This window comes from Platichthys flesus, chromosome 19 (assembly GCF_949316205.1).
Source record: "Platichthys flesus chromosome 19, fPlaFle2.1, whole genome shotgun sequence".
NCBI lineage: Eukaryota > Metazoa > Chordata > Actinopteri > Pleuronectiformes > Pleuronectidae > Platichthys > Platichthys flesus.
In genome coordinates, this window is record NC_084963.1 from 20,072,540 (window position 1) to 20,097,463 (window position 24,924).

The 24,924-nt window shown below is 45.0% G+C and overlaps 2 protein-coding genes and 1 pseudogene across 9 annotated transcripts in view; 2 read left to right on the forward strand and 1 right to left on the reverse strand.

The window, feature by feature from the left end:
• The window catches only part of LOC133974641 (uncharacterized), a 34,394-nt gene that overhangs the window by 4,375 nt on the left and 5,095 nt on the right, over positions 1 to 24,924 (forward strand). For 4 of the 8 annotated variants that reach the window (XR_009924672.1, XR_009924678.1, XR_009924675.1 and 1 more), the window contains exons 8-10: positions 114 to 289; positions 502 to 664; positions 19,569 to 24,813. Coding sequence is in view for 1 of the 8 variants with exons in the window: in XM_062412284.1 (XP_062268268.1) it covers positions 20,174 to 21,601 (1,428 nt within the window). In the remaining 7 variants the exon portion in view is untranslated. Of the gene's footprint in view, positions 1 to 113; positions 290 to 501; positions 665 to 13,829; positions 24,873 to 24,924 lie in introns of those variants that run through there. The other 4 variants (XR_009924673.1, XR_009924674.1, XM_062412284.1 and 1 more) reach the window with 4 other exon arrangements.
• On the reverse strand, positions 7,546 to 7,892 carry LOC133974643 (histone H3-like; annotated as a pseudogene).
• Positions 7,754 to 12,970, forward strand: LOC133974640 (uncharacterized). The gene is made up of 2 exons (XM_062412283.1): positions 7,754 to 9,901; positions 10,058 to 12,970. The coding sequence occupies exons 1-2, from the start codon at positions 8,874 to 8,876 to the stop codon at positions 10,728 to 10,730; spliced, it is 1,701 nt and encodes a 566-aa protein (XP_062268267.1). The 5' UTR covers positions 7,754 to 8,873; the 3' UTR covers positions 10,731 to 12,970.

A 24,924-nucleotide genomic window follows, 5' to 3' on the forward strand; every position in this document is an offset into this window, starting at 1 on the left:
CCATCATTATAAACACCTGTTTGTCTCTATTTCGTGGACATGCGGCAAAGAATTAACAACTAATCAGACACTATGTGTTTATTACTATGTTTGTGTGTGACTCTGTTGTGCAGACATTGTGTTCCTGCGCTCCTGGTATCCAGTCACTGTTCCTCAGCTCTACAACCCCGACACCTCTCTGCTGCTGCCTGTTGGTCAGAAGGACGGCTGGGCGGGCATGAGGACCCTGGGTCAGATAAAATATGACATGGAGATCCGCAACAAACCCAACGCTGACTCTCTGTACAAGGTAGTCTGATGATGTGTAAACCACTGATGTGATGCATCAAGGAAGAATTAAGAGTCTTTACTTGCTACAGCTTGGTTCTTTTATATGACAGTAAACTGAATATCTGGGGTTCTTGACTGTGTGGACAGGGTGGCACGGTGATACAGTGATTAGCGCTGTCACCTCACTACAAGAAGTTTCTGGTTCGAAAACTTTTGTCCTTTTCCCCTCAGCCGGTTGTTCGAGCCCAAAGACACTTCAAACCCCCTGCACCACCCGAGGGAGCTCCACAAGGCGCTGCCTTTCAAGAGCAAACTCAAATACAAGATACGTAAAGGACCGACACCACAAGACCTAAAGAGTCCCAGTGTGATCCGAGACCCCCACGAGAAGAAGGTGTGTGAAACTGATTCAGCTCATCAAGATTTAGCGCTTAGCCACAGTTATACTGAAACTTTAATTTGACGATTTAGATTAATGACTACACAAACGTCACTGTAACTGCGGGTTCTCCTACTTATGTGTTTAGTTTTCTGTTTGGCAGCAGTAATTTGCATCTGTGCAGGATTTTTCGTGGAAGTCCATAGTTTTGCACATCATCCTGCTGCACACATCATCCTGCAGCTCACATCATCCTGTTGCGCACATCGGCGCACATCATCCTACAGCGCACTTGATCCTGCGGCGCACATCATCATGCCTGCACGCACATCATCCTGCTGCACACATCATCCTACAGCGCACTTCATCCTGCAGCGCACATCATCATGGCGCACATCATCCTGCGGCGGACATCATCCTGCAGCGCACATCATCCTACAGCGCACTTCATCCTTTGGCGCACATCATCATTACCTCACATCACCGGCGCACATCATCCTGGCGCACATCATCCTGCGGCGCATGTTATCACCTCACATCATCGGCACACCTCATCCTGCTGTACACATCATCCTGCAGCGCATATCATCATCACCACATATCATAATCACCTCACATCATCCTGTCGCGCACTTCATCCTGCGGCGCACCTCATAGTGCAGCAAACCTCATCCTGCAGAGCACATCATTGTGCGGCGCACATCATCGTGCGGGCAAATCATCGTGTGGCGCACTTCATCCTGCACATCATCCTGCAGCGCATCTCACATCATTGTTCTCAGCTCATCATCCTGCGGCGCACTACATCCTGCGGCGCACTAATCTAGTGTCCTACATCATCGTGTGAAGCACATCATCCTGCAGGACACTTCATCCTGCAGCGCACATCATCATGCCTGCGCACATCATCCTGCAGCGGACATCATCATTACCTCACATCACCGGCGCACATCAGCCTGCGCCGCACATGATCCTGTGGCGCACTTTATCCTGCAGCTCACATCATCCTGCAGCTCACATCATCCTGTTGCGCACATCGGCGCACATCATCCTACAGCGCACTTGATCCTGCGGCGCACATCATCATGCCTGCGGCGGACATCATCCTGCAGGACACATCTTCCTGCAGCGCACTTCATCCTTTTGCGCAAATCATCATTACCTCACATCACCGGCGCACATCATCCTGGCGCACATCATCACGCCGCACATCATCCTGCGGCGCATGTCATCACCTCACATCATCGGCACACATCATCCTGCTGTACACATCATCCTGCAGCGCATATCATCATCACCACATATCATAATCACCTCACATCATCCTGCCACACTCTTCATCCTGCGGCGCACCTCATAGTGCAGCAAACCTCATCCTGCAGCGCACATCATTGTGCGGCACACATCATCGTGCGGGCAAATCATTGTGTAGCGCACTTCATCCTGCACATCATCCTGCAGCGCATCTCACATCATTGGTCTCAGCTCATCATCCTGCGGCGCACTACATCCTGCGGCGCACTAATCTAGTGGCCTACATCATCGTGTGAAGCACATCATCCTGCAGGACACATCTTCCTGCAGCGCACTTTATCCTGCGGCTCACATCATCGTGCCCCTCATATCATCCTACAGCACACATCATCGTGCGGCGCACTTCATCCTGCAGCGCACATCATCCTGCGACGCACATCTCCGCACATCATCCTGCGCCGCACATCATCCTGCCCTTCATATCATCCTGCAGCGCACATCATCGTGCAGCGCACATCATTCTGCTGTGCAATCATCCTGCAGAGCACATCATCATGCAGCGCACATCATCCTGCGGCGCACATGATCCTGTGGCGCACTTCATCCTGGCGCACTTCATCCTGCAGCGCACATCATTCTGCTGTGCACATCATCCTGCGGAGCACATCATCATGCAGCGCACATGATCCTGCGGCGCACTTCATCCTGGAGCACTAATCTAGCGGCCTAAATCATCGCGCACATCATCCTGCAGCACACATCATCCTGCAGCGCACTTCATCCTGTGGCGCACTTCATCCTGCAGCGCACATCGTCCTGTGGCGCACATCGGCGCACATCATCCTGCGCTGCACATCATCCTGCCGCTCATATCATCAGCGCACTTGTGCCTGCGCGCACATCATCCTGCGGCGCAGATCATCCTGCGGCACAGATCATACTGCAGCGCATATATCATTACCTCACTTCACTGGCGCACATCATCCTGGCGCATATCATCACGCCAAACATCATCTTGCGCGCATATCGTCATCACCTCACATCATTGGCGCACATCCTCTTGGCGCACATCATCCTACGGCGCACATCATCGACTACAGATCCACATCATCCTGCGGCGCATGTCATCACCTCACATCATCGGCACACATCATCCTGCTGTACACATCATCCTGCAGCGCATATCATCAACACCACATATCATAATCACCTCACATCATCCTGCCGCGCACTTCATCCTGCATGATATGTCCTGCGGTGCACATCATACAGCGCACATCGTCCTGCAGCGCACATCATCCTGCGGCGCAAATCATTGTGCTGCGCACATCAGCCTGCGGCGCACATGATCCTGTGGCGCACTTTATCCTGCAGCTCACATCATCCTGCAGCTCACATCATCCTGTTGCGCACATCGGGGCACATCATCCTACAGCGCTCTTGATGCGGCGCACATCATCATGCCTGCTCGCACATCATCCTGCGGCATCCTGTGGCGCACATCATCATGCCGCACATCATCCTGCGGCGCATACCATCATCATCACCTCACATCATCGGCGCACATCACCCTGCTGCGCACATCATCCTACAGCGGACTTCATCCTGCAGCACACATCATCATGCCTGCGTGCACATCATCCTGCGGCGCACATCATCCTGGCGCAAATCATCACACCAAACATCATCTTGCACACACGAATATAAAAAGGCTCTCCACAAAGCAAGAGCCGCCTACTATTCAAAACTAATAGAAGAGAATAAAAACAACCCCAGGTTTCTCTTCAGCACTGTAGCCAGGCTGACAGAGAGTCACACCTCCACAGAACCCAGTATTCCTCAATCCTTAAATAGCAATATCTTTATGACCTTTTTTAATGATAAAATTCAAACTATTAGAAATAAAATCAACCATCTCCTGCCCTCAATTGGCACTAATACCCTCCCAACAACAGAGATCTCAGAAACGGCTGAGAATCCTACCCATTACTTAGACAGCTTCTCTCTGATCACCCGTGATCAGTTTACCAAATTAATCTCAGGTTCTTAACCAACAACCTGTATCTTAGATCCCATTCCTACCAAATTACTTAAAGAAATTCTGCCCCTAATTGATAGTTCGATACTTAACATTATCAATCTGTCATTATCATCAGGTTATGTACCACAGTCTTTTAAAATAGCTGTCATCACATTACAGACCAATATCTAACCTCCCCTGCATTTCTAAAATCTTAAAAAAAGTGGTAGCCAATCAGCTGTGTGAGTTTCTCCAGGAAAATAATATATATGAAGACTTTCAATCGGGGTTTAGAGCCAATCACAGTACAGAGACAGCCTTGGCAAAAGTCACTAATGACCTTTTAATAGCCTCAGATCAGGGACTTGTGTCAGTCCTCGTTCTGTTAGATCTCAGTGCAGCATTCGACACAATTGACCATCAAATTTTATTACAAAGACTAAAACAGTTAATTAACATTAATGGAACCGCCCTTAACTGGTTTAAATCGTATTTTTCTGATCGCTCCAAATTTGTGCAAATTAATGATGAGTCATCTGTGCGCACCAAAGTTAATCATGGTGTTCCACAGGGCTCTGTGCTCGGCCCAATTTTATTCTCATTATATATGCTTCCACTAGGAAACATTATCAGGACACACTCGGTAAACTTCCACTGCTATGCGGATGACACCCAGTTATATTTGTCAATAAAACCTGAACAAAGTAATCAATTAACTAAACTTCGAACATGTCTGAAGGACATAAAAACCTGGATGACCCGCAATTTTCTCTTATTAAACTCAGACAAAACAGAGGTTATAATACTTGGCCCCAAACATCTTAGAGATGCATTATCTAATGATATAGCTGCGCTAGACGACATTGGCCTTGCTTCCAATGAAACAGTCAGGAACTTGGGAGTGATCTTGGATCCTGATTTATCCTTTAATAGTCACTTAAAACAAATTTCTAGGACCGCTTTTCCTTTCACAAAAAGATGCAGAAAAAAACTAGTCCACGCCTTTGTTACATCGAGACTGGACTATTGTAATTCATGCAGCACGTGTCCTGACGAGAACAAAGAGAAGAGAGCACATTTCTCCAATATTAGCATCGCTACACTGGCTTCCAGTTAAATCTAGAATAGAATTTAAAATTCTCCTCCTCACCTTCAAGGCCCTTAATAATATAGCGCCTTTATACCTTAAGGAGCTGTTAATACCTTATAAACCCACTAGAGCACTCCGCTCCCAGAATTCAAGCCTACTTGTCGTCCCTAAATTCTCTAAAAGTAGAGTAGGAGCCAGAGCTTTTAGCCATCAAGCCCCTCGGCTGTGGAATAATCTACCACTTTCAGTTCGATAAAGCTTATAGTTAGAGCTAATTAGTGCGCCAGAACGTTACTTGTTCTATTTTGTGACACATGACACACGGAGCTTCTCTTTCCAGCTTCTCCTTCCTCTTCTCCATCCCTATCCCCCTTCCCCGGAATCCCTTTGCTTTATCAGCCGCAGATCCAGGGCCTCTGTGGCCGCACCATGGATTACGGTTTGTGGATCGCGCACCGGGGGTCGCGGTGTTGGATCCAGTGTGGCAGATTCTGAGTCATGTGGGCTGATCGTGGTGCTGGTGGCGGACCCTGTGTCGCGTTGGCATTGGGCACGGGCGGTGGACCAGGACCGCGGTGGTGGCTTGTGATGGGTCCTCCTGGTGGGCGGCGATGCACGGTGACTGAGGTCTGGAGTGGCGTCTGGTCTGGATGGTGGATCGTGGTCTAGATGGTTGCTGAGCATGGACTGTGCTTGCAGCGGGACTGCTTGGCATGTCATGTTGGGGTTGTCCTTCGGGATGTCTACCCTCATCAATGCTGCTAGAGACATTGATTATTGATGATGTTGTCCTGCACGTGGCATCTATTGCACTTCTGTCCGTCCTGGGAGAGGGATCCCTCACATGTGGCTCTCTCTGAGGTTTCTACATATTTTTACCCTGTTAAAAGGGTTTTTTGTAGTTTTTCCTTACTCTTGCTGAGGGTTAAGGACAGAGGATGTCACACCCTGTTAAAGCCCTATGAGATGAATTGTAATTTGTGAATATGGGCTGTACAAATAAAACTTGATTGATTAAATTTGATTGATATTGTCATCACCTCACATCATCGGCGCACATCCTCTTGGCGCACAATATCCTACGGTGCACATCATCATCGACTACAGCGCACTTCATCCTGTGGCGCACATCATCACGCCGCACATCATCCTGCTGCGCACATCATCCTACAGCGCACATCATCCTGGCGCACATCATAACGCCACACATCATCCTGCAGCGCATGTCATCACCTCACATCATCGGCACATCATCTTGTAGCGCACATCATCCTACGGCGCACATCATCACGCCGCACATCATCACGCCGCACATCATCCTGCAGCGCATGTCATCACCTCACATCATCAGCACACATCATCCTGCTGTACACGCATAAGGCTAAAAATTAGATCGATGCAGTGTAACACTGATATGATTTGCATAACTTCACCAATCAGCTGTGATTTTTTTAACCTTTTGTTTGTGAACCATGCCTTGCGTCTTTCTCATGTTTGAATGGATAAGTTGACGCGGCATTTAAAAAAAAAATCCATGCGTTGGCAGAGCATTGGAAATAAATCCCCATGCGTTGTGCTTGGTTTTCTTGTGTTTGGCAATTTAGCTAGTGTTTCAGATTAAGTTGAGTTGTGGCAAAAAATGACTGTTTGAACAGATAGACCATATTGTGTTTCGCTTTGATCAGTCATGGCCACCGGTGTATCAATCATCTTCGGCAGATACAGAAATAATTAAATAAAAAGTTCTAAATCAACAGACGTCTTAAAATGCTCTCCTTTTCGTTTGGCCTGGACCTACACGATGTAGAGAATTATTGAAAAAGGAGCAGAAGCGTGAGAAAAGGCTTACAATTAAAGTATCAAAGAAAGAAAGACGAACCGACGTTTATATGCCTATAGGCTATATTCAGTGTTGGGAAGGACACTTTCAAAACGTATTTCGTTACAGAATACAGAATACATGCCTAAAAATGTAATCTGTAACGTATTCCATTACATTAACTAATCTGAGTAACGTATTCTGAATACTTGGAATACTTCCGGTTTGTATTACAGTTTTTAAGTTTAGGATTGCAGCGTTGTTATTGTCAGTGGAGCAGCAGCAGTTTAAACTCTCTCTCCGCCGATGCGGCGGGCCAGCTGGATGTCCGGCTCCCATCCACTCCCAGCTCTGTGCGGGTCCCACCGGAGGCTGAGGGGTCGCGCTGCGCCAAGGCTGCCTCGCGCCGTGCAGCGATTGTTTCGGCGTCGAGTCAATTTTTGTTTGCGCTTGACGCGAGCGTATCGCGCCAGTAAACACACTGAAAAATGATTTTAAACGATATTGATGACATATTTTATATGATATAAATGATAAAGTATGCATCCCATAGTTTGTATTCCCCTTCTGTTGTCCTGGAGTTTTACCCTCGACACCCGACATTGAACGGAGCAAACAGCGGAGAAGTTCTTGAATATGGATGACATTAAATTAGGACGCTGTTGCAGTTAATGTTGGAGCAACAAGTGACCATATGCTTTTATACTACTGGGTCAACGGGTGATATTAGCGCTGCCCGGCGCCTCACCGTCCGGTGTGAACCCGGCATCAGCCTCGCTGGCCTCCTGCAGAGTCATGACAGCGGAGCTCTGGGAGTGCAGGTCGGTCTTCTCTCACCAGGCGCTGGAAGGGCAGCTTGCGGATCAGCAGCTCCGTAGATTTCTGGTAGCGACGGAACTCTCTCAGAGCCACGGTCCCGGGCCTGTAACGGTCCCGGGCCGGTAGCGGTGAGGCTTCTTCACGCCGACGGGGGCCGGGGCGCTCTTACGGCAGCCCTGGTCTCCAGTTGCTTCCTGGGGGCTTTGCCGCCGGTGGATTTACGAGAGAGTGAATAAACTCGTGAAACAGAGAAGTACCGTCATGTAATCCACTGATTTCAACAATGTAACTGTATTCTGAATACCATCTATTTAATTTGTAACCGTAACGGAATACAGTTACTCATAATTTGTATTCTAAATACGTAACGCCGGTACATGTATTCTGTTACTCCCCAACACTGGCTATATTTACAAAAACGCAATTGCGCGGACTGATCCGAAAGCCATTTATCCTTCTTCTCTCTCGTTTTGTATTCTGTGCAATGAAAATCAAGAAGCAAGTAAAAATCGAAGTTATCCATGTTGTTACTGTCAGTGCATTATGAGCCTATATCTAGGCATATTTGTTGGAATGTGTGAACCAACGCAAATCAGATAACTGCAACTTTCATGCAGTCTTTAACGAACATTTACGCAACATGTGTGTTGGCCAAAATAATATTGCAAATATTGCTTAATACAATTTGGTTTAGCCTACTTTTAAACATATGAACTATTTAAAATTATACTCGGCCTGGATTTTGGAGCACATCCAAACATTGTCATACTTACACCTGTCTTCACAACGGTAAGGAGAGCAAATTGATGAGTTCAGTAATCCGGCCCGTCTACTCATGCACGCCGCATGTTCCGACAACACCAATGAAGAACACACCCCTCCGTTTTCGATTTTTGGCTCATTTTACCTTACTTTTAGATTTATTTTTTAATGTCAAAATATTGGTTGGAGATATAGAACGGGCGCCAAAATACGCGCCCGGGAAAAAAATAAAAAATTATAATTGTTTTGTTTTTTGGGGGGCGCATTATTTGGCGCTCCCCCTCTAGATGGCGCTCCAGGCGGCCGCCTATACCGCCTGTGGAAAGGCCGCCACTGCTATCAAAGCAGCAGTCACTTTGCTTTCGGTTTTGGCAGCATGGACGCCCTTCTACTGAAGGAAGGCACTGATGTGTCGGAAATCGATAAAACGGTAAAAAAATAAGTGGAGGTGGGCTTGGGTATGCGAATGTGCAAAAAAATGAAAATGCCAGGAGTTTGCTTTTGTGTGGTGTGCCATAAAAAAATAGTGTATGGGAGCAATGGCAAGAAAGTCCTTTCACGCCATCAGTCTGAAGCTAGCCATAAGGCTAATGTTAGAGCTCTTCGGCACACATCATCATTGCCTGGTGCTGCAGTCACCACAACAGAAGTAGGTCCCTCCATGGCTGATCGTGTCTGCACGCAGAAAGTGCGAATTTGCTCTTTCATAGCAGAGCATGACCTGTCCCTGACCATATCACAGCCCCTTGTCAACCTGATTCGATCAGTTGCAGAAGACCAGAGCACACTCTCCAGGCTGTCATTGTGCAACGCACACGCCTCCTACTTGTGCACACATGGCATTGCAGCCTATTGCAAAACAGAGTTGTCCATGACGCTACAAACAAAGATGTTCTCTTTGAATGCAGATGAGGCAACTAATGTTAATATGGACAAGATTTTAAATGTGCTTGTACGGTTCTTTGATGAGGATTTGGGTAAAGTTGTGACCCAGCATTTTGGATCAAGGAAAGTCAACATTGCAGATGCCTCAACCCTCAAAAATGCAATCGAAGAAATCCTCAACTCATACAATTTGAACTGGGATCAGGTCATGTCTGTTTTGCTTGACAACTGCAGCGTCATGAGAGGAAAGCGATCTGGAGTGGAGACCCAGATCAGGAAAGAAAACGATGCACTCCTTGACATCAGTGGAGACACGGTGCATATGGTGTCAAATTCTGCCAAGGCCCTTTTGAATCCATTAAAGAGTTGTGTTGAAGAATTCTGTACGGATGTGTATTATGACATTGAAAAGTTTCCAAAGCAGAAGGAGCTGTTTGGAGAGTTTCAATCTCTTCTACACATGAAGAACAAGAGCCTGATCCGCCCCATCAGCAGCAGGTTCCTTCAGATGCTGGAGGTGTGCAACAGGATAAGGGAGCTAGTGGATCCACTGATTGCACACTATTTCAGCTTCCTGTCACCCCATGATCAGCGCAAATACAGGTGAGATGCCAGTAGTCTAGTCTTTCCTTTCAATATTTTCTTCATCAAATGTGTTAAATTAAATTTAAAGTCAGATCAAATGCAATAATTGCATTTACTCTGCTTACTCCTCTTAGTCTTATGTATGTCCTATGTTTGTATTTAAATTTTTTACAGATTGCCCATCAACCAGGTTCTGCAGAAGCATGGGGTTACAGCTGAGGAAAAGGCTAGGATGGGTGTACTACATCAACAACTTGCCAAATCAACAAAGGGTCAAACCGATGTAAATAGTGACAGGAAGACAATAATCTGTGTACTTTTCACAGAGTTCAGTAAGCTCACAGCCATTATAGACCTATACAGAGGTATACTCCCATCCTTCCAGGTCTTCCTCAAAAAACTGCAGTATGAAAAGCCTATGCTTCATGTTCTGCATGTCGAAATGGTGCTGCTGGTGAGAGACGTTCTCTCCAAGTTTATGAAGCCCGATGCCATCCCTTTGGATGTGAAGAGCTTGATTAATCTGGATATACAGAACAAAGACCTGCAGTATCCAGATAAATTGTTGTCGGTTGGGAAATTCAGCCATTGTGTAGTCAACAAGGCCAGAGTGGAGAAGAAACCTTGGGTGAAGGAGTTATACACCTCACTCAGAGAGGGCTACATCAAGGCAGCTGCATTCCTGATAAAAAACCTCCCCTTGAGCAACGTCATCATTTCCTCTTTGTCTGCACTGTCACCTTCGTTGATCCAGGACCAAAACGTGCTTACTGCATTTAGCACTTGGCCAAGGCTCTGCCAAATGTCATCACCACTAATGAACTGGGCGAGCTGGATGAAGAGGTGAGGGCCTACCAGACTCACCTGGATCTGGAGGACAAGGCCAAAGGTTTTGATGAGAATTCTGCACGTATTGATGCTGACTGGTGGAGGGAAATCTTTGTAATGAAGACACCAGAAGGCTCAATCAGATTTCCTGTCTTGGGCAAATTGGTGAGGGCACTGCTCTCTTTGTTTACTGGCCCTCTCGTTGAAGGTTCATTCAATATAATGGATGATATCATTGAGAAGGATAGGACCAGAATAAACATTGAGACCTATGAAGGCTTGGCTGTGATCAAAACACACCTGAAGGCAGCAGAACAAACAGCCTCTAAGATGACAATTAGTGCTGCAATGAGGAGTTTGTGTCTCTCATCATTTCACCGGTACAAATGCCATCTTGAGAAGAAGAAAGAGAAAATGAATGAAGAGAAGGATCGGAAAATCAGGGAAGCATTAAAAGTCCTCTCAGCAGTGAGGGCGAAGAAGGTGAAAAAAGCTTCCACCTCTTCATCATCTTCATCTACTTCTGCTGCCAGACACTCCTCCTCCTCCACTAGAGCCTCCCACTCATACAGCTCAAGAAGAGCCATGTGTGCAACCAAATCTTCCCACCCTTTATCCTCCAAAACCAGAGGAGCTACCCCTGCAGGCCACCCCCCCTCCTCCTCTTCCTCATCTCCCTCATCTGGAAAAGCTACCCCTGCAGGCCACCTCCCATCTTTCACATCCAGAAAAGCTACCCCTGCAGGCCACTTCCCATCTTCATCATCTGGAAAAGCTACCCCTGCAGGAAAATCCTTAAAAGGCACTACTGCAGGAACCTCCTCCTCCTCCACCTCTTCCCCTGCAGGAAAACCCCTCTCCTCAAAAAGCACGCCTGCTAGAACCCCCTCCACCTCCTCCTCCTCCTCTACCCCTGCAGGAAAACCCCTCTCCTCAAAAGGAACTGCTGCAGGAACCTCCTCCTCCTCTTCCTCCTTATCTACCCCTGCAGGAAAACCCAGCTCCTCAAAAAGCACTCCTGCTAGAACCTCCTCCTCCTCTAACCCTGCAGGAAAACCCCTCTCTTCAAAAGTAACTCCTGCAGGAACCTCCTCCTCAAAAGGCACTTCTGTTGGAATTCCCTCTTCCTCCTCCTCCTCTGGCTCATTTAAAGCCACACCTGCAGGAAAACCCTTTTCCTCTCCTCCTGGGCCAAAAAAACCTCCCCAGAAACGGGCATCAGGTGTCCTGAAGTTAGATGACTTTGGATTCACCACTAAAAGGCCAAAGAAGTAGACCTTTTCATTTTCTCTTCTTGGGTCTCAGTGTTTTAACTTATTTAGTACTGTTATCTTTTAAGTTTTAAGTTATCTTTTTGTGTTACACCGTTTTGTTCAAACATTGTTATCTTTAATATAATTGTTCTTGAAAGCATTGTGGAAATAAATGCTTGCTCTGACAACTTGTGCAGACGTTTTGTCATTTATAGCCCATTAACACGAATGGTGAAGTCTTGCAAAAAAATATTGGTTTTATGCCCTAGCTTTAAACTAGTAAGTGATAATGGACTACGTGAAGTTCAAATATCGAGGCGGTAAGCAGCCACGACCCAAAGTGAGTGCCGATTTTTTTTTTCAGTCAGATGATTTTTTTTTGCTTTAATCCCTGAGTCTATAAAACTGTATTAAAAATTGACCCCGTTACACTTGAAAAGTGTCTTAATATCTGTTGTTGATGTCCCAGCCCGGTATGGGGGGTGTGTATCATTTGAGTTGAACCCATGTTTTCTCCTGTTTCTCGATGAGGAGTCAGGTTAAGAACATGTCTTTTGGTTCCTTTAATTTCAGTGGTTAAATTTAGGTTGTTCCCTTCAGGTGTTTTGTGTTTGCTGTTTTGTTGTTCGACCCCCCCCAAGCTAAAGAGTTTACCACGAGGAAATTCTGGGACCAATCCCATCAGTGTCGCTTCCGTCATCGTTTTGCTCGTGTGTTCCCATAGGAAATGATGTCCTGCGCGGATGCAACTTCCGTCCGTCCGCTCACTCTATACTCCCCGTAGACCGGCAGCAAGGACACCGCGTAAAACCCACAGCGCGAGTGTGACGCGGTCTTTTAGAGTATAACTCCCGCACTGTAAACAAATGTCATGTAAATTAATTTGTCTGTTTATTATTGTTTTAAATGAAATTCAACATAATAACAAATACTGCACAATTTAATTTAATGTAATAGCAGCATGATGATAGTCAGTTCCTATAAATTAAACTCCTCTTTACCAAAACCTTGGTTCCCTGTGTTGATGTGATATTCTGAACAAGGTATACTGAATGAAATGCAGCAACTGAAATACTTGCTGGTTTTTGTCGCTAGAAATAAAGTTGTGCATTACAGATGTAGATTTCAGAACATGACAGTTATCAGTCTGTTCATTACATGTGATAAAACTAAAGAACCTTGTAAATCACTTGGAGAAATGATGCAAGTATCAGGACAAAACATTAATCCCACAATAAGAATCTACAACACGTGATAATTAAACACAACGTGAAAGATTCCTTTCTTTCTTTATTTTTGAATGATTCTGGTAAAATAAGAGTGCCTCTATCAGACGAATCTCTTTAAAACTGTTAATTCAACAACACAACAGCGCAGAGAGCGCGCAGAGCGAAGAGAGAATTTCAAATAAGATCCAGAAAATCACAACATATAAAAAGTAATAAATTGATTTGCATTTGATTTAGGGAAACAAGTATTGATCCCCGCAGGAGTAAGCTGTTCCTGAACCTGCTGGTCCGGGAACGGAGCACCCTCTAGCGCCTCCCAGAGGGGAGGAGGGCAAACAGTCTTAAGCCTGAAACATGCTTCTGCGACTGCGTCTGCGTCTTTTCACGCCGCTGTGGCGCAAGACTCGTTTTCATTCATGCTTCCCCAACCGTTGCGCGTCTTACAAAGCAATTCCGCGCCAGAACACTAGGCGGAGTAATGCTTTTTGTCGAAGACGACCTTAGAGACGCCTTCTTTCTTCTTCGTCGATTGTTTATTTACATAGCCACTGCGGCTCCTCGTAGCCTTTTTCTGGCGGACAAATCCGCCAGTCAGTGACAGGTTTTACAAGTGATCATACCATCGGATATCTTCTGCCAAGTGCTCTTCTATTTGGTCCATATTCGTTCTTCTAAATCTTCCGTGATTTCTGCCGGTATTATGGGGCATGAAACCGGAAATGCAGCTCCAGAAGGGATGTAGAGCAGACCAATCACAGCCTTGCGGGCTGAGTGAGCTTGCGGAGCTTTGCCGTAAATTTTAGAAAAGGGGGTCGACACCCGTCAGCACGTAAGGAGGGATACATAAGCACGTAAGGGACCCGGAAGGGCTCTTGCGCTTACGGGCCCGTGAAAACGCAGAAGCATGTTTCAGGCTTTAGACTGGGTTGTGAGAAATTGGGTTGTTAATGAATAAAGATGTCTCTAATTTGGTCCAAAGTGAAACAAATGATTGAGAATGAAGCAAACATACATATTTTGACCATATCTGGCCATTAACAACCACTTACAACAGATTGGACAGATTTGATCCAACTTGGACCTCAATGGGGTCTGAGATAGTACACCTGAGATAGCCTGTGTTTGTAGCAAGATGAAATGTAAACTTTGTCGTAGAACAAAAGCAAAGACATCATCGTAAATGTCTTGACCTCGGGAGTAACATATCAGTGGAAAAATTGTGGATGGCTCCTGCTCCTCAGGGATGACCTTTGAACCTTGCACCTGAGTCAGTTTTGATGGCTTGCAGGATGGAAACTAAATGTGCAACAGACATGGTATGACCTTTTTTGGAAAGGTCTTGAACCCCACTACCATAGCCCAATGCAAAACTATGGGGGGTGCCACTGAGTAGGGCCAAACCTTGAAAAAAATAGATCTCACATAATAGTGAAATCACAGTAGAACTACAAAAGATGGGAACAACACACACACACACAAGTACTGGAACGCCATTAAATTTGTAGTTCTCTGTATGGTTATTCCTGGTTGAGAATAGGGTGGTGAAAATAGGGTTTAGAAAACATATTAGCGGTTTGTTTTTATAATCATGAATGAAAATATTTAAACTGAAACCCACATATCTCGACATAGATATCATCAAAACACATTTTTATTGAGAAACATTGCTAAAATATAGCATTTTCCACATGAAATACTGCAATCTCCGCCATCTTGCTTTATCAGCTGCGGAGGTCTGCAGGCACAGATTATATGTTGTGATTTTCTGGATTTTTTAATTTGAATTTCTGTCCCTCACTTTTAAAATTAACCTACTACAATTATAGGCCGATTATTTCTTTGTCAGTGGGCACACTTACAAAATCGGCAAGGGATCAAATACTTATTTCCTTCACTGTATACCGTTCCAAAGAAATTAATTAAAAAGTTTTAGAAATATAATTCCTAATAATATAACTGTTGCAAAACAAACTTCCAGACGTGTAGATATTAATTGTATTTATTTTCATGAGACCCCGTTGCTGCCGCGTGAAACCCTGCTGAAGGTACGCGTATTTGTGCATGCACCTGGAGCGTGCTTCGAACGGTTTCCGGTTCCAGAGAACACAGCTAAGAGCGGGATCAAGTCGAGAGAAGAGACAGACAGAGACACGCCGAGAGACAATACGAGAGTCACCCTGACAAGCCACGCCGAGAGGCACGCCGAGAGACAGGCCGAAAGGCAGGCCGACAAGACCGCCGAGAGACACGCCGAGAGGCACGCCGACAAGACCGCCGAGAGACACGCCGAGAGGCACCGACAAGACCGCCGAGAGACACGCCGAGAGGCACTCCGACAAGACCGCCGAGAGACACGCCGAGAGGCACGCCGACAAGACCGCTGAGAGACACGCCGAGAGGCACGCAGTCAGAGACGCGTTTGAGAACCTTCATTAATCTCTCCTCATGTTCCTCCAAAGAGCTAGAGAATATTATGAGATCGTCGAGGAAAGCAACAACCTCTTGGAGGTTGATACCTTGCATCACCTTCTCCATGGTTCGCTGGAAGGTTGCTGGAGAGTTGGTCAGGCCTTGGGGCATTCTCCGAAATTGCCATGTTCCAAAGGGTGTTGTGAATGCTGTCTTTGGCCGATCAGAGGGTTCAACCTCCACCTGATAGTACCCACTCTTTAAATCAAGTACAGTGAACCATTTTGAGCCTGACAGCAGGGAGAATGTCTCCTCTATACGGGGTAATGGGTAGGCATCTTTTTTAGTCAAGTTGTTCAGTCTGCGGTAATCCACCACCATTCGCAGATCTCCGTTCTTTTTCCGGACAAGAACAACTGGAGAGGCGTAGGGGCTATGTGATTCCTCTATGATGCCCATGGCCAAAAGGTCTTGGAGATGCCTTTTTAAGTCATTGAAGTCAGCAGGTGAGACACGTCGAGTTCGCTCTTTGAATGGTACATGAGGGTCAAGCTCTATGCGATGAGTGACTCCTGCAATGTTACCAACATCTAGATCATGTCTAGAAAACGCATCTGGCACTTCTTTGTTTATTCTAGTCTGTATGTGCTCCCTTACTTCTGGTGTTATGGGGCTGTCGCTGAAATCAGGATAGAAGATTTCAGCTGCTGAATGGATCTTTTCATTTTGTGACACCGACAGAGCATGTGTCTGTGGAAGGGCAACATCTGACTGTTTGTTCTGGTCAAAGTGTGAAACGGGCACTGCCCAGTCAATGGGAGAGCACTCAGCAATGACTGTTGTTGGGTATAAGGTGATGTCTCGCTGAGAAATATTTTTGACACCAAGCTTAAATTTATTCTGGGATTGAGGCTTTACATCCACTATCTGGTCGTAGACGATCAGACCTCCTGGCGTGTGTATTTCCTCCGTACCACCCACAAGAGCTTGGAACTCACCTTCACCAGGTTTATTGTGACAGATGCCCTTTAAAGTACAAAGCTCGCAACGCTTCAAGCGTATGGGTACTTTGCTGCTGAGCCTTACACGCAGAACTTTGGCGTCTTTTGTTTGGGAGTCAGTCCGGTTGTCACACTCTGCATAAGCCATTAGCCAGCTGGCCTGGATAGGAAGGGTTTCTGGGAACTTAGTTCCGCCTTGCTTAATGCAGTCTTGGATCATTGGACGAAGGACATTAGTTCCTACAAGCAAAGAATGCTTGTCATTGTATGACTGATCTGGGCTTACTAAAGCTAGGATGTGAAAACATTGGTTTGTGCCACATTTATCTTTAGGGAACTGCACATCCACTTCAACATAGCCCAAATATGGAACCTTTTGTCCCGCTGCACCTTCAATGTTTAGGGCATCTTTAATAGAGAATAACTGTCGGTGGGAAAGGTAACGGGAATAAAATGACTGGGATATGATTGTTACTTGAGACCCTGTGTCAATTATGCAATTGCATTGGACTCCATCTAACCATGCTTCACTATCACAAGGCTCTCCAACAAGTCCTGCTGGAATCTGAATAGTTGCTGATGCATTTGAGGGTTCATGCATGCACTGGCTCAAAACAGGGGAACTAGTTTGACACTGAGCTCCTGCTTGTCCCACAGCAGGAGCCCTTAACTGTTTAAAGACAGATTTTGCTGGGGGCTTGTCTGTTGGTAGCTTAGTGGACGTTGGGTTTGTCTAGTTTGGTGTCTCTCACAAAGTTTCTTCTGCACAAGCACAGCATTAGTTTGGTTTGTGCATTGCGGCATCATATGTGACTCCTCTCCACAATTGTAACAAAACCTGCCTGCTCTAATGAGATTTTCTGTGGGCACGGCTTGGAGTGGTGGAGCTGTATAGCTGCCTTTTGCTTTCGGTGAGAACTTTCGTCCTGCTCTATCATATCTGGGGGGATTGGCATTTTGAGTAGTGCCACTTTGCTTTAGCTCAGCCTCTAACAGTCTGATTCTCTCCTCAAGCTGCTCCCTAGTGTTAGCATCGCACACTGCTAGGACTTTGTTGCTAGGGGGCTCAGACTCATCAGTAGTTAGGTGTGTCTTAGTATGAACTTTGGTTGTGCTCCCAGCAGTATGTCGCTTTTTTCTCATTTCCTTTAGCTGACTTTCTTTCTCATAATTTCTTATTTTGAACAGCAACTCTGAGAAAGTGGGCGTGCTCTGGGAGGGGTCATTGAGTTGTTCTTTTAGGTGCAATGTGGTTATCATACTGTCTTCCCAGCAGCCTCTTAGGAACTGCTTTAAAAGTTGAGAATCACCATTTTGTTTAGCCACACCTTCATTTTCAACTACTTCCTGTAACAGAGTTTGGAGTCGACGCAGGTAGTCGGATGCTTTCTCCCCACTGTCCTGATGGGTCTCTAAAAACTGAATATACAGCTCCTCACCTCCTGTAACGTTACCATAAGCCTTGTCTAGTTCATGGAGATAGTCACTTGGTGGGGCTTGGGCTCCAATAGAGAAAGCCACATTTAAAGCAGGGGTATGAAGGCTATCAAGAAGCATACGTCGCTGCTGTGCCTCTGACAGGCTGGAGTCATTTATTACTTGCTTAGCTCTAAGCCGCCACACTTTGTAATCCACCTCTGTGGAAGGTTTAGGAGAGTTTCCAGAGAATGGACGCAGTTCTCTTGCAGGTGGAATGAACACCAGGGAGTCGTGTTTTACAATATGTTCCACTATTACTCTCTGAACATCTGCAGAGAGGGGATCAACAAGCAGAGTGTCATTAGGGGCCTGTCTTGGACTGGATGAATAGCTATCAGCACTGAAGACAACCGGTCTTGGATTAGGGGTAGACTGTGCTTTAAATGCCGGGGCTTCAAGAGCAGATGCTGGGGTAGAAGTTACTGGGCCCTTGTCACTATCCCCTTTTCCAGAAATATGATTCACTGCTACTTGATTCAAAGTAATGGGGCTCATGTTGTATGTTAGAGCTAACTCATTTACCTGCTCTCTGAAATTGACTGTCATGTCATGAATAGCACGAGCAAGAGGCACTACATCATCTGTGGGTGGCTCACTGACTGACTTAGGTGGACAGTATTCATCTATCTGCATAACCTCCCAATATGAGTCATCAGCTGGATGCTCGCGGTCTAGAAGCATTGGAGTTAAAGTCTCGCTAAACTGACACAGAATGGTATTTGGAAGGCTGTCAATGTGATGCACTCCAACAACATCATCTAGTAATGCAAAAACCCTTTTTACATCTTCCAGTTTAACCTTAGCTGGGACACCCTTAAGCATAACTGTGCGCTCTGGGTCAAAACCATACATGTCACAAAACTCCATTTTGTTTTCTCAATTAACCCAACCTTAGAATTTTCAGATGATTATACTTTAAAGAGTTTTTTTTTTTTTTAATATTTAAGATCAAGTAGACACACTTCAGTCCCTGTTCGGGCGCCAATTTTCGTCTCTAACCAATAAACAGAATTTACTCGGGTTGTGATAGCAGTTTACTATCGATCCAGTTTTATTTAACATTTGCTGAACTGAAATGCATCTTACTTGATCACAATGTAGGTCAGGAACAACATAAAACAGTAAACCTTAAATCATATGGAAATGTGATTCAATTAGAATAAGAAAAAAATAAAACAATATATATTTCCCTTTTTTAGGCAGTTAACCAAATACTTAAATATCTGAACAACACCTTATTATTCAGTACAAAAATACCTGAAGGACTGTTACTTGTCCTCTTTAATTAAATGTCTCTTTCTCAGTCCATGAAAACAAAATGAATACCGAACGGTCTTCTTATAGAACATAGAACAAATCTTGAAGTGTCCTTATATTGTCTTTAGCAACAAAAAAAAAAAACAAATAAAGTAAAGTGCTGGCCAGCAATAATATTATAGAGCTCTATATGTGTGTGGTGGTTTAGTAGTTTGCCTGCAATCCTCAGTATATTCAGAAGATGACGACGGCTCCTCACGGACTCACGAGCCACAGGAAAGCACTCAGGAAACAGCGGCAGCGTCTCGTCAATGTTCATTCACTCGGCGGAGTTCCTTGCAAACGATCTTCTTGTGGATAAACGTCGCTGACGGACTTCCGGATATTATCCAAAGAAAACCCAATACTTTGTACGGTAAGTATTTCACTCAAAATACTTTAACAAGTTAAACTCCGAAATGAAACAGCAGGAGAATCACAGCTTGACCACACGTTGCTTGCAGGCATTGAAGAAGAGATCTACCCGCGAAAACTTCGTCTCCAAGGTAACAATAACACACACCGTAAAACAGCAGTCATAAAGCTGCCGCAACATAAAGTGGTCGTAACCCTTAAAGAGACACACACCAAAAACAGTGATAATACAGAAAAGCATTAACTGACTGAAAATATATCTGGGTTACAAAAGCATCTCGTTGCATTTTGCGGTTTTTCAAGGGTGACTGAACTTTACGTTAGCCATTTTCGGAGTTAACTTTTTTTTCTATCGACTGTTAGGGCATTCTGTGTTAAACGGTAGCTATTGTTAACAAATTTTACACAAGGTTGAGAGAAATGATCCCTTGTAGTTTCTGTGGCCAGTCGCTTCACACATTAAAGGGTTATGTACTCCATTGCAAACTTCACAGAAATGAACCGTGTTGCTTATTTAAGTGCATTGGAGATGGCTGCAAGCAGACATTTTGTCGCTATGGAGCGTTTAAGGCCCATTTTTACCGGAGGCATAATATATCTGCTCCTGCCAGAACTGCTTCTTTTACTGTCAACGTTACCCCTTATGAATGCGGAATGGCGCTGTGTGAACGCAAGTTTCAAAATAATAAAGATTTAATTGCTCATTTGAAGGAGCATATTGTGGAGGGACATGCCGTGACATGTCCAGTGACAGGATGCATAAGAATTTTCAAAGTGAAATCTTCATTTACTGCCCACATGTCACGGAAACACAATTTTTTTTCAGACAGTACCATCAGTAATTTAAATACAGAGTCTCAGTCATCATCTGCTAAAAATGAATCGGATGACAATTGCCCTCAGGTATTTGAGGCAGGTGCAGACATTGGCACAGATCCTTGTGACACGGATGTCTCAGAAAATTTCTGTGATCTTTTTCTTAGAAACGTCAGTTTATTCTACTTGAAATTGCAGGGGCAGTTTCTATTACCTGTTTCCACTATACAGAACATTGTTGAGGAGATGCAAAACATCCATGAGTTGGGTCAGGGATATATTTTGAGAAAACTCACTTCACTGCTTAAAAATGACACAATGTTATCAGATGAAGACATCACCAAAGTTTGTGAGTCTGTCAGGGGTTCTGATCTTTTCTCTGCTTGTCATACAGGGCCAATGAGGATGGCATACTCGCATGCCCAGTCTCTCAAAAATAAATTCAACTATGTGGAGCCTAAGAAAATGCTTTTAGGAAGAGATGAGAACAGGACAGATAGGTTTGCCTATTATGTGCCTGTGAGAGAAACTTTGAAATGTTTGCTAGAATCTGATCTGTGCCAGATATGTTTATCAGGACAGCCATCAAGTGAGCCTTCCTCAGATATTCTAGGTGACATCAGTGATGGTCAGATATTTAAATCCAATGACTTTTTTGTTCAAAATCCATCAAGTCTCAAGCTAGTACTATACCAGGATGTCTTTGAAGTTGTAAACCCGTTAGGCTCTGCAAAGACACGGCATAAAGTATTAGCTGTTTATGTATCTGTTGCTAACCTTCCTCTTCATGTCCGTTCAGACACAGACCACATGGCACTGATTTTATTGTGCAGAGAGAAAGATTTCAAAGCATTTGGACATGCAAAGGTGTTCTCTGAATTATTAGAAGACTTGAAGGAATTGGAGGAGAATAGAATTGTAGTTTCAAATGGAACAGTTGTCAAAGGAAGCATTGCTGGAGATAATGTAGGCTCACATTGCATCGGTGGCTTCACTGAGAATTTCAGTTGCGCACAATATTTCTGCAGGTAGTGCCTAATAACGCGAGCTGAATTTCAGGGTGATGATCCAAATCTCTGCGGACCAGAGAGGACCATAGACCGCTACAATTCTGCTGTTGATCGCCTCCAGACTGAAGATACACCAATTGTAGAAGGAGTAAAGTTCAACTCGGTATTCAATTCTTTAAAATACTTTAACATCTGTCAGCCAGGTTTGCCGCCTTGTCTAGGACATGACATCTTTGAGGGAGTTTTGTCCTATGATGTGGCACTGTATCTTAAATATTTCATAAAGAAGAAGGCATGGTTCACTTACTCCACTCTCAATCGGCCCATTAAACAGTTCAAATACTGCGCCTCTGATGCTTCGACAAAGCCAAGTGAGGTCAGCCCTTCAGCATATAAACTCTCAGGACAGGCCATACAGAGCTGGAACTTTTTAAGGCTGCTGCCTCTCATTATAGGTGACAGAGTGAGAGATACAACAGATCTAATTAGTGCGGCAGGACGTTACTTGTTCTATTTTATGACACATGGAGCTTCTTTTTCCAGCTTCTCCTTCCTCTTCTCCATCCCTATCCCCCTTCCCCGGAATCCCTTTGCTTTATCACCCGCAGATCCAGGGCCTCTGTGGCCGCACCATGGATTACGGTTTGTGGATCGCGCACCGGGGGTCGCGGTGTTGGATCCAGTGTGGCGGATTCTGAGTCATGTGGGCTGATCGTGGTGCTGGTGGCGGACCCTGTGTCGCGTTGGCATTGGGCACGGGCGGTGGACCAGGACCGCGGTGGTGGCTTGTGATGGGCCCTCCTGGTGGGCGGCGATGGACGGTGACTGAGGACTGGAGTGGCGTCTGGTCTGGATGGTGGATCGTGGTCTAGATGGTTGCTGAGCATGGACTGTGCTTGCAGCGGGACTGCTTGGCATGTCATGTTGGGGTTGTCCTTCGGGATGTCTACCCTCATCAATGCTGCTAGAGACTTTGATTATTGATGATGTTGTCCTGCACGTGGCATCTATTGCACTTCTGTCCGTCCTGGGAGAGGGATCCCTCACATGTGGCTCTCTCTGAGGTTTCTACATATTTTTACCCTGTTAAAAGGGTTTTTTGTAGTTTTTCCTTACTCTTGCTGAGGGTTAAGGACAGAGGATGTCACACCCTGTTAAAGCCCTATGAGATGAATTGTAATTTGTGAATATGGTCTATACAAATAACATTTTTTAATTGATTGATTGATTGATGAATTTGAAGAATTTCAAGAATCTCTGCTTTACTCTCTCTGAAAGGCATCAAATGATGCAGGCTTATCTATCAGCAGGGCCATTCGGTCAAATTGTATTTCAAGTTAAAGGTGGTCGTCCATTTTACCCGGTGCTGTACAGTAAAGCCATTCAAGATGCAGTCATACCATTTAGCTGCACTGAGACTAACACAAAGGTCACAACAGAAGTGCTGTACATGGGGACAGCCTACAAGAAAGGACAATTCCTTGTCACAGGTAGAATGGACTCTGTGGAGTTTGGTGAACTAGTGCTTATTTTGGTAAAAAATGACATGGTTCATGTTTTGGTGTCAAAGCACGTAGCAGAATTCCTTCCCAAATACCATCTTTACACAGTTCGAAAAGACCATGATAAGATGCAGTCTCTGAAACTTAATGACTTGATTGATTTCTATCCATTGCCATCTTATATGAAGGATGGATATCAAATTAATCCATTGAAGCACAGTGTGTTGTCACTCTAATGAATGTCTTGGGCTGTCATTCTGGTGTTAATTGAGCTCACTTGGAACTTGGGAGTGATCTTCCATCCTGATTTTTCCTTTAACACGCATGTTAAATCCCTATGGGAAAAATTTTAAGTTGTGAATATGGGCTATACAATTTGTTTGATTGACTTGATTGTTTCATAGAAATCTGAAATGGATGATGCAGAGCAAAATATCTTCAGCAGTGCCGTTATGAAGGATTTGCCAGACCTCCCAGGCTCATGTCTACAAATTCTGGAGGAGACACTACAACAGTTGGGGGCAGAGACCACTGAGGATTTGTCTTTTATACAGGAAGCTGATCTTCTTTCTGTACTAAGACCAATTCAAGCCAGAAAATTGGTGGCAGCCTGGAAACAGACAATTAAATCTATTTTGCCAAAATGTAATTTAGTAGAGAAAGATCATTCTATACATGTTGTTATTGTAATTATTTTTGTTATAAAGGACAGAGCACCGAGTTTTGCAACGAGCCAGTGTTGACCTCTCCAGCTTCCTCATCACGCTCGTCACTCTCTCCTTCCCCCTCACCCAGTCACTCATTTACAGTTGCTGATTGGGTTGACAGCTTCCCAATTCCATGGGAGAAGCTTCCTGAAGCCTTGATGCAGTGTCTGATGAGGGAGAAGAGGCCAAGCCCACGGTTACGGAGAGAAATGGTCCGTATTGTTGTCTCTGAAATGATGAAAGCCTCCACTTCTCCAAGTAAACAAGCGTCAACAGAAGTTGCCAAGAAAATGGTTGCCAAATATCCACGATCACTACAAGATATTATCGAAGGTGATGTGGTGGGAGCAGGTTATCACTCACTGGTCAAGCAGTTCCAAGCACGCATCGAAAATGTTAAGCGTTTCTCCTCACAAAGGTTAAGGAAGCGTAAACAGGGGTCAGATGAGTACGACACAGAGGAAATCCCAGCTGAACAAAAGGCAGCTACTCAGGACACTTATGGCTGCATAAAATGGGACATGAAATTCATGCCAGTGAGTGAGACCACCAAGAGCCTACAGGAGAAGAGTATGAAGGTGCTCAGGGAACAGACGAACTTCATCCAAGCGCTAGTAGAAACCCTTATGAAGAGCACCTACTACTCCCAACGTAAAGACATTAACAACGGACAAGATCTGCGTTCTCTTTTGGAGGAATGGCCATTCACTTTCAAGAGCTCACTGGAGTGTCATTGAGAGAGGTTTTTATTGGCAGTTTAGAAAAGAAGGGAAAACTGCTTCTGGACTTTATGAGAACCATTTGTGCTGGCAAGTGCAAGCGGGTTTTGGTGGCGGTCACAAGGCTTGAAATCATGAGAGGACAGTTAATGGGATGCTCGGAAGATTTGAAGGATGTGGTGCTCCTCCTTCTAGCCTATTTTGGTGAAAAAGAGGAAAACCTCTTCCACTACGTGGAAGAAACATGTCTGGCAGGAGAAGTTCAACTAGAACGCTTGCCCGTGACACCATGCATAATTGTATGTGGTAAGCTGATATTCACTTTTGTAAAGTAATGACATACATTGATAAAGAAAGTACTTGTTGGTTGCAGCCCAGTAACATTTATTTAATTTTTTGAGAAAATAATGGCTTTTG

Coding starts and splice junctions, on each gene's coding strand:
- LOC133974640 (XM_062412283.1), top strand. CDS start 8,874: ATGCGAATGTGCAAAAAAATGAAAATGCCAGGAGTTTGCTTTTGTGTG. Junction 9,902..10,057: donor CATGATCAGCGCAAATACAG/GTGAGATGCCAG, acceptor AATTTTTTACAG/ATTGCCCATCAACCAGGTTC.